Raw genomic sequence first — 10,784 nt, forward strand, 5'->3', positions numbered from 1 at the left:
TTATATATATATATATATATTACTTTTAGAAAGTCTCAAGTCGAGAGATATATTGAAATTGCGTTGGGTAAAAGCCTGGATCGGAAAATCACAACGATCAAAAAAGACACCACAAGAAGGCAAAGCTGAGGAGAGTGCCGTAAAACCTAACTTGAAATAAAGAAGGGGCATTTACATCCATAATACCCAATTCCCAAGTATTTACATCTAAAACACCTAAAGTTTACTCTTTTACATTTACACCACCCAAATCATACATATAGTACTTAAAAATTGAAGTTTAGTTGTTAGGTGTGTAAATACATAAGCAATGAGTGATATGCATTGTAAATCTTCTAATAAAAGACATAATCAACATTATGGCATAAAGAATCCCGCCAAATACCAAACATCACATTAAAAATACACTCCACCTCCTAAAACTTCTACTTAAGCGGTGAAGCAATATAAAAGGAAGCTGTCACACCCAAATACCTACCACCACTGGCTCACATGGCAGCCAATGATTGGTCGAAATAGTGTAAACTTTCTTCGCAACACCGCCTCTTCTTTCCACTAATCATTGGCTGCCAAAAGAGCACCAACTCTATATATTATATATCAGCATCTGGTTAAACAAAAAGAAGAAACCCTAACTGTGTGCTCGCCCTATCTTTTGCTTAGCCGTTAAGAAGCAAAAGCCTGTATATTATAATCCTTAATGCTCCATTCTTATTCCTGATGTGTACCTGTTAAGGTTCATTCGTATGTACGCTTCCTCTTCAGAATACTTGGAAATATTGCAACAGAACCAATCAAGAAGAGAACCACCAAGGTTTTTAAGTCATACAGATCTCCCAGAGACTTTAGGTCCCCTAGAGCAAGGCCTGCCTGTTGTTCAAAAAGCACCATTGAGATTCTTTACTTCATTTTTAGCACAAGATATGGTTTAGAATGGTTTAAATGATTAGGGGGGACTTACTCTAACAGTGATAAAAGAAGCGGGAATAAGGCCAACTAGAGTTGCAAAAAAGAATATGTGAAATGGTATGTCGACTATGGGTGACGCCAAGTTTATAAATGTGTTGGGTAAGGTTGGAGTTATCCTTAAGAAGAGCATGTAGTTGAGAAGCTTTTCCCTGCGTTTGGCAATCTGCATTCATACATGTAAGAAATGAATGCGGCATCGATAAATAGTAAGGAAAATTTACATACATGACAACCAATTCCTATGTATTTACATATCTAAGTCCTAAACTTTACATTTATACCATGCAAATCTTGACATGAGAGATGAAAAACACCAATATTTTCACTATTCAAAAGTGAAATACACCTTTTCATGCATAAATAAGGAGGCATTGGCATATATGTAAAAAATAAAGTTTAAATGTTAGATATGTAAATACAAATGAACTAAGTGGTATGTATTTAAATCTTCCTAAAAAGTAGGTAAGGGTCATTCAGAAGTTCGTAGAGGAATTAAAGATGATATTTTTACCTCTGCCTGGAAAAACCTTAGCTTTTCGGGCCAAAGCCAACTGACTAAAGGGCGGCCGATTATTTTTGAGAGGAAATAACAGGAAGATGCACCCGCAGTGGCAGTAAAAACCACGAGAACGAGACCTTTGCTGACTCCAAAAAGAGCTCCGGCCAGAAGGGACATGAATATGGTACCAGGAATCATGAATGTCTGCATAAAGATGTACACGGAGCAGTAACCAAGCATAAAATTTATTTGGTAATCGGTCGCGTACACAGCAATATTATCCCTGCAGAATGAGGATAAAGTTCTTAAAAAGTGAAAAATGTCATTGCAAAATCGTAAATATGCTGAACCAAATTGATAAATAAATAACTATACATGACACTAATTAAATATTGTCATCACTGTGAAAGGATGGAAACTGTTTGTGGATCACCTCGTAAGGCTCTCACGTTGCTTCATAGTCTGGCAACCCCACTTAACCAATACCTCTTTCACTCCTCGTCACACTCCCTTGATCTCTAATGGTTCTAGAATCACATCCAAGTTCTCCTTCAACGTCAGCGATAGTGTGATAAGGGTATGTGATCTCCAATCGCTCATCTTAGTTGAGATACATTGAAAACTAGGTGTAGCGCAGATGAAGATGGTAACTTCAAATGGTAGGTCACTGTCCTGATGTGTGTAATCAACTCAAAAGACACAAGGTATCTCGATGAAAGTTTCTCGTTTCTCCTCCAAGCCAATGTCTTATGTCAGTAGGACCTTGCTTCAAGCAGACCATGTCGTCTGGTTCGAATTGCACCTCTCTACTGTGTCCATCCACTTTCTTCTTCATGATTTATTGAATCATCAAAAGATGCCCCTTGAGCTCTGCTAGTATCTTGTCCCTCTCCTCCAAGTACCAATCAACGTTGGATACCAGTGTAATGATATGCCCATAATGTATCAAATGAGATCAATCTTGTTCATACAATATCTTGAAATAGGTTGTCTATACGGCAATGTGGTATGAAGTATTATAACAATACTCAGCCCATGTAATCCACTTAGCCCACAACTTTAGTATATCAGATACAAAACAACACAAGCATGTCTCCACGTTCCTGTTGATCACCTCCGTCTTCCAATCAGTCTGGGGATAATATGTGGTGCTTCTTTTAAGGATTGTCCCTTGCAACCTAAATAGCTCCATCCAGAAGTGGCCGAGGAACACCTTGTCCCTATATGACACAATTGATTCTGACACTCCATGCAAACGGACTACTTCCCGGATAAACACCACCGCAACTGAGACTGCAGTGTAGGGATGTCGTAAGGGAATGAAATGTTCATACTTAAGTGATTCACAACTACCATAATCACCGTGAACCCTTATGACTGTGGCAACCCTGTAATAAAATTTATTGACACTTCTTTTCAAGCCTTCTCCAACAATGCTAATAGTTGTTATAACAACCGTGATGTTGTTGTCAATTACTTGTGGCGTTGGCACACATCATATTTTGCTATCATGCCCTCCACGTCTCTACGCATTCCCACCCAATAAAGCTCCGCCGCAAGATGATTGTAGATCTTCTACACCCCTGAATAACCACCAATCGCACTGCCACAAAACACTTGTAATAATATGAGAATGTACTCCAACGACTTGGGTCGCACAAATCGTCACTCGTCGAGCAGTTGTTGTCCCCTCAATGCATACCCAAGATGAAGGTTTGGATCTTGTAATAATTCATCCCTTATTTTCCTAAGCTCCTCATCCCTTTCGCTCTCTTGTGTCACATCACATTTTGCTATCATGTCCTCCACGTCTGCACGTCAATTGCAGTTCCTCCGCCTTTCTCGACAACACGTCAGCTACCTTGTTCTCCAATTATGGTCAGTACTAAATCTCAAAATCATTCCCCAGTAGCTTGGATAGTCATCTCTGATAATCCTCAGTTATCATTTGTTGCTCTAGAAAAAACTTTAAACTTCTCCGATCTATCCTGACCAAAAAATGTCGTCCCAACAGACAGGGCCGCCACTTCTGAATAGCCAAAACAATTGTCATCAATTCCCACTCATATACTGAATTTAACCTCACTTTGGCAATAACAACTTGGCCGAAGTAGGCAATCGACCACTAATCCTGCACGAGCACTGCTCCTAATCAGTACCCTAATGCAACCTACTCCAGCACGAATGTTTTACTGAAATATGTAAGTGTTAATAACGATACACTGGTCATTGCCCTCTTCAGTTGTTCAAAGGTCTGTGTTGTTGCTTCTCTCCATTTGAAATTGTCTTTCTTTAACTGCTCAGTCGGTGGTCATGCTATCGTGTCATATTCTCTCACGAATTTCCTGTAATAGTCGATGAAACCCAAGAATCCTCTCACCTCCTTCAAACTCCTTGGTAAGGGCCAATCAACCATAGCTTCAATCTTGGACGGATCCACTGCTACGCATTTTCCGGTCACCACATGTCCCAGGTACTCCACCAGCACCTGTGCAAAACTACATTTCTTCAAGTTGGCATATAATTGGTGCTCCCTCAACGCTCCAAGACTGTCCTCAGGTGCCCCACTTGTTGTCTTTATACGACTGTAGATCAGAATATCATTAAGAAAACCAGGACAAATTTCCAAAAATATAGCTGAAAAACCCTATTCATAAGGGACTGAAATGTCGTCAGGGCGTTGGTGAGGCCAAACGGCATCACTAAGAACTCATAATGTCATTCATGTGTCCTCAATGATGTCTTGTGTACATCTGTCGGATTCATCCTGATCTGGTGGTACCCCACCTTCAGATCAACATTTTAAAAAATAACTAAAACCATAAAGCACATCCAGTAACTCATCAATCAAAGGAATAGGAAACTTATCCGATATTGTTTCCTTATTCAAAGTCCGGTAGTCCACGCACAATCTCCAACTACCATCTCTTTTTTTCACCAACAGAATAGGACTGGAAAAAGGACTTACACTAGGCCTGACAACCAAGAACATCACTCAGATCAGCTTCTCTATTCATCCTTTCGAAACTGGGGGTATCTATATGGTATGACGTTGATGGGAGAAACACCCTCCTTCAATGTAATAATGTGCTCGTGCTCCCTTCGAGGGGGTAACCTTCTTGGCTGTTGGAAAACATCAGTAAACTAGTGTCTGAGCTGTTGAACCCCTCCTGAACTCTGCCAACTTTGAATCTTGAAACTCCACAATGCCCTCCAACTCCACCAAGCAGCACAGTCCTGCTCCCCGAATCGACATGACCATGGAATTTAGCGACATCATGGTTTTGCATAAGCTAGCATCTACTCTCAACGCCACCTTCCTACCCTCTACTTGGAACTTCATCATCGAGGACTTCCAATAAATCTTCATTTCTCTCAATATGTCACATCATCCCCAGAATAACATTTGTGTTGCCCAAATTTAAAGGAAGTCTTCCATCACCTGTAGGTAATATAGTGTCAGAACCAACCCCATTAAAATTTCCCTACTTCCCTTCACCTTCCCTATCCCCATCATGACATCAAAGCTCCCTATAGTCACCAGCTAAAACTCTTAACTTTTCCACAACTTGATTTAAAATAGAGTTATGTGTGGCATTGCCATCCAGCAACCCCACAATCGGCTGCTTCCCGATCCAACCCCACATCTGCCACATCCAAATTCAAATGCTCCTCCACTGCTTCCTCTTTTAAACCCTCACTCTTTGTATCCACCTCTTGAACTAAAAGAACCTGAAGGACACGTCCCTTGCAACGATGTCCTGGGGCATATTTCTCATCACAACGATAACACAATCCTTTAGCTCTTTTGTCCTGCACTTCTGCGTATGTGAGGCGCTTGAAATTACCCCAGGGACGGGGTCCGGTACTCTTCTCCTTCGAAGTCTCTTTCTAAAATGACATTGTCTGAGTCCTCAGTATCGTGGCTGTCACGATGCTCTTATAGAATCCCCCGACATTGTCATCTTTGTCTGTCTTCTTCACCTCTTTATTATCCTCCATCATCTCCCTCAATCCACGCAATCTCAAGGGGCGGATGGTCACTTGTAGGTCAAGCCTCAGATGTTTCAAGAAGTTCCCTTCCAAGCCTACTGCAGATATCCTCCTCAACCTTCCTAACGAAAGCTCAAACTTCTCTCGGTACTCCATAACCGTCCCTTTCTAAGTTAGAGTATAGAATTACTTATGTAGGTCTCCTTTACAAATGACTCGAAAACGTTTCCAACAAGCAATCCTTAAACTCCTTAAACTCCTCCCATGAGTGTATCGAATATCTTGCCTCCATCCACTGAAACCAAGGGTAAAGACTTCCTCTCCAAGCATAATCCTGTTGTCATGCGCTTCTCCTCCTCATTCAATCCATTGATTGCATAGCATCGCTTCACCCTATATAACCATCAATGTCCATCCTCCCCTTTGAAGATTAACATCTTCAATTTCCTGAGCCTTGCATCTCCACCCTAACTTCCTCTCCCTCCGGAATTCCCCCCGTGTATCTAGGGTGAAACTACTTCCTGTGGTCATAGACATATCCCACTCCCGATTCCCTCCTTCCTCCATCGTACTCTTTTATGCCCTTTCTACCATCCCTCCAATTTTCGGCCCATCCCCCTCCATCGGAAGTATCCACTCCCTCTCCTATCAAAGTCCTAGGGGGACGCTCTTGTAGGTAGATGTCTTCTTCGTTTTCTTCTCGCTCGATCTCCTTCCCTTTTGACCTAGCCAAGGATTTCCTGATCAACCCTTGGTTGGGGTTTGCAGTTGGAGCGGTCGGCACGGCCTTAGATTGCATCTCCATGAGTTTTTTCACCATCTCTCGCATTTCCCGTATGCCTTCAAATCCACCATTCATTCAACTTTCAATAAAAGAAAATTTGTACTCCATGATAGCAAACATTTCTCCCATTTCGGATCGAATTTGCTCCACCTCCCCTTAACACATCAGCTTTCTTTGTTGCCAACCCACCAAGATCTAGGCTCTAATACCAATTTAATACGCCTTGACATTAAAATCAACAAACCATAACAAAATCGTAACAGATAGGTGGAAAAACACAAATAAGTGCTATCAATGAAAAAAACAAGCAAGATACAAAGATGAAAGATGATCTACTTTCGAGAAGCAAATCGGCTCTCCCACACCTTAGAAAAAAGAAAAACACAACAGCAACAAAATAATGCATGAAAAAAAAATAAACCCTATGTTCCCCCTTTAACAGAATCTGCATGCTCCATTTGAAAACTTTTCTTCTAAAATTCCCTACAAACTCCCCTCAACTTATCCTCCTTGAATATGTGATTATAGCCCGAGTGGACCCCACCCCCTCCTTTCCTTCCTCTGCTCCTCGCCCGGGTCCCTCCCCTTCTCCCCGCGACAAAAGTCGGCCCGCCTGTCCGCCGACTATACTGCAATCGAATAGTCCCTCCTGGATCGGCCCTTTTGTGGAAGTAACATGAATCAAAAAAGAATTCAATGTAAGATCATTATGGATCTTTTCAAGAAAAAGTTTAAAAGTGCTTGAGAAGCTTGATCTCGATAGCTCACTTAGACTCAAGACTAAATGTGAGCTATTGAAAAATCAAAAAAAAAAACCACATAAGCTTAGCCTGAAAACAATCAGTTCCAAAATTAATAGAGGAATGTTTAGGAACGTCTCATCTTCTCATTTAATATCATAAGATTAAAATACATTGATAAAAACTATAGGCATAGAAAAAATGGCTAATCCAACCAAAAGATGACACATTTTACAGTTATTATTGCCAAGGCTACTAATACCTATAAGTAAATAAAAAAAATCTAACTATTGAAATGATTTTAGAATTTTAAAGACTAAGGGATTGTTTGGCTCAGTGTATTAAGGATCTAAAGTAAAAAGGAATACATACCTTTAGAATTGCTAAACGTTACGTTGGAGATAAATCAAATAAAAATATCTTTTGGAGGAATATAAAATTATTCAAAGCATAATATTGGTGAATTCTAAAATCATTCAAATCATTTGAACTCCATATACACAACCCGAACAAATCGATCCCGACCTCTGCCGACCTTGCTACTGTTGGCCAGGCCACCAACAACCTCTCCTCCAATGCATTCGCTTTCATTGCCCTCGCCCATAGGGGTGTAAATGAACAGAATCGGTTCGAGAGCTAGCTCGAACTCAACTTGCTATCAAGCTCACAAATTTAGTTTATTGAGCCGCTTATTCGAGCTCAGTCTAAAACTTGAGCATATAATATAAACAAGCTCGAGTTCAAGCATAATATGACTCCACTTGTTGGCTCGCGAGCAGACAAAACTAAAATATACATTTTATAATTTGTTCAGAAAATATGTAATATTTTTTACAATAAAAGAGGATATTGTGATTAAAAAAAACTTTAATGAATATAGGTGGGCTGCATTAAATGCAAGCTATAAAAGCAAGATGCATGAAATGCAGGTAATAAAGTTTGATCTTTCGTTTAAATTATTCTCTACACATTTCACCATTCTCAAAAGACGCACCCCAACAGCCATGAAAGCCTTCTCCGACAAGCTCCTGCCGGGAGATTTCCTTCTTTTTCCGATGAGCTCCATCAGTTTCTCAGGAAAAAAACTTGCAGAAGTTGTCAGATCACAGAGATGCGTCCGGACAATGGTCACAATCCACTGGTCGTGGCTGAGGAAAAAGAAAAACGGCTGCAATCCAGACAACGTAGGCAATTTTTTTTTCATTTCTCAGACATCACTTTAACGAGCTCAAGGTTGCAATGGAAACCTTCTCCATCAAGCTCATGTGATCCACTACTAATCGCGGCTGAGGGGAAAAAAAATGACTGCGATCCAGACAACGTAGGAAAAATTTTTTCATTTCTCAGACGTCACTTTAACGAGCTCAAGGTTGCAATGGAAACCTTCTCCATCAAGCTCCTGCTGAGATTCTCCTCCTTTCTCTTGTAAGCACCATCACTTTCTCAAATGGTATTTTAACGAGCTCAAGGCAAGCTCTCGAGACTGCTAATAAGCGGACTAGTCGGAGCTCAAGCTCATTCTATGAGCTTGACTCGAGCTAGAGTTCAAGCTGTTTTTTTGACGGTTGAGTTGAGCTCAAGTACAGTGTGACTAGACCTCAGTTTGATTCGATTACAACCGTACCTACAATGTCCATCTTACATTCGTCACTCTCATTGTTGACCAAGCCGCCACGCACAAAGCAAGAAAGAGATTTTTATATTTTAGAAATTCATCTAAACATACAAAAGAAATATCATTCGATTGCATTTGATTTAAATTAAACCAAAAAAGTTTTTAGATTCAAGATACATTATTTTTCTTTTTACTTTGCATTTTAAATATATACAACTAAACAATCCTGAAAAGAATAGCAAATGATTGGAGAAGAAGCATTTTAGCACCTAATATCAATATTTAAGAAGAAATGTGATATTCGAGATTGTCTTAACTATAGAGGAATCAAACTAATGAATCATATAATGAAGTTATAGAAGCACTTAATTGAATACAAGCTTAAAAAATACATCAATTTTAAAGAATCAAATTAATTTTTTTCCATGAAAAATCAACAGTTAATGGAGAAATATAAATAAAAAGAAAAGATCTTCATAAGATTCTAATTAATTTTGAAACAGTTATATGAACTATTACCACCAGAATTGACAAGATATATTTTAAAGCACAAAGATGTGTCAAAGTTATGCAAACATTATTTAAGTTTTATAAAATGAAGAGCCGGTTAGCATTAAAAGTAATTATGAATTAGTATTAAAAATAATTATAAAGTGACTAAAGAGTTTTTTAATATGTTTGCAACAAAGATCAACACTGAGTCAATAGTTTTTTTTTTGTATTTGCATGAAGGCGCTCACAATGAATACTCAAAACGAGAGGTCTTGAAATGTGTTTTTTTGTAAATAATATGATTCTATTCGATCAGGCATCCACTAAAATCGAAAAAATTTAGAATAATGAAAAAAATAATTTTAAGATAAAGATCTTAAAATTAATAAAACAAACATTGAGTATATGATATATAATTTTAAAGAATGTAATGTCAACAATTATCCTTCAATACAATTAAGAGATATGGCATATAGAAGTGCGAGAAATATCTAGTATTTATCATATAGAAGATTGGAGATACAAATGAGGGCAAGGTTAGTATAATTTAACTTGGATGATTAAAAATGAAAGAATGCCAAAAAAAAAATTTGATAAGGACGTAACATAGAAGTTTACAGGTAAGTTTATTAAAATAGCAATTATGTTGGTAATGTTGTGTGGATCTAAATATTGAGTTGTAAATAAATCATTTATATAAAAGTTGAGTGCGCACATTTGTGAATTTTAATATGAATGTGTCTAAGTCAAGAAAAAAAAATTAAGAAACAGTTATATTAAAAAAGGGGGTTGGAAAAACATTTATTAAATATGAGGCGATCAAAATTAAACTTAGGTGGTTTGTATATGTACAAAAACAACAACAAAGCCTTAATCCCACTACGTGGGGTCGGCTACATGAATCCTTTTTCTCCATTGCATCCTATTTAGTGTCATATTTTCATTTAGTTCTAGTAAATTAAGATCATTTTTAATACAATAAGCCCAAGTCTTCCTAGGTCTACCTCTGCCTTTCTTACACAAGTCGAATCTAAAACATCTACTCTCCTAATTGGATCATCCAAATGGTCGACGTTTAATGTGACCAAACAATCTAAGACGAGTTTCTCTAATTTTGTCTGTCATAGGAGCCACACCAACCCTATCACGAATATATTCATTCCGCATTTTGTCTCTAAGTGTAAAGCCACTCATCCACCTAATCATTCTCATCTCGGCAACACTTAACTTATTATTATGCTTCTCTTTTAAAGGCCAACATTCAGCGCCATAGAGCATTGCAGGTCTCACCACCGTCTTATAAAATTTTCCTTTCAGTCTTAGCGGTACTTTTCTATCACACAAAAGGCCCGAAGCATTCCTCCACTTCAATCAACCAACTTGAATTATACAATTAACATCCCCATCTATATCACCATCGCTTTGGACAACGGACCCAAGATATCTAAATCGTTCACACCTTTTAATAATTTGATCACCCAAAGTCACACTTCTGTCACTAGAGCTATTACTACTAAAATTACATTCCATGTATTCAGTTTTAGTTCTAATTAAATGAAGATCTTTAGACTCCAATATAGACCTCCATAATTCAAGTTTTTCCTGGGCTTTTTCTCTCGTTTTATCCACGAGAAGAATATCATCAGCAAAAAGCATACACCAAGGTACATCCTCCTGTAGATGTCCAGTAAG

General features: G+C 38.5%; 1 protein-coding gene across 1 annotated transcript in view; it reads right to left on the minus strand.

The window, feature by feature from the left end:
• Positions 1 to 320: 320 nt before the first annotated feature.
• The window catches only part of LOC110032136 (uncharacterized membrane protein At4g09580-like), a 17,705-nt gene continuing 7,241 nt past the window's right edge, over positions 321 to 10,784 (minus strand). Inside the window, exons 2-4 of the mRNA XM_020735660.1 lie at positions 1,481 to 1,751; positions 962 to 1,132; positions 321 to 870 (exon numbers count right to left, since the gene is read on the minus strand). Coding sequence (XP_020591319.1) covers positions 739 to 870; positions 962 to 1,132; positions 1,481 to 1,751 — 574 coding nt within the window. The 3' untranslated portion in view covers positions 321 to 738. The remainder of the gene's footprint in view (positions 871 to 961; positions 1,133 to 1,480; positions 1,752 to 10,784) is intronic.

This window comes from Phalaenopsis equestris, unplaced genomic scaffold, assembly GCF_001263595.1.
Source record: "Phalaenopsis equestris unplaced genomic scaffold, ASM126359v1 Scaffold000878, whole genome shotgun sequence".
NCBI lineage: Eukaryota > Viridiplantae > Streptophyta > Magnoliopsida > Asparagales > Orchidaceae > Phalaenopsis > Phalaenopsis equestris.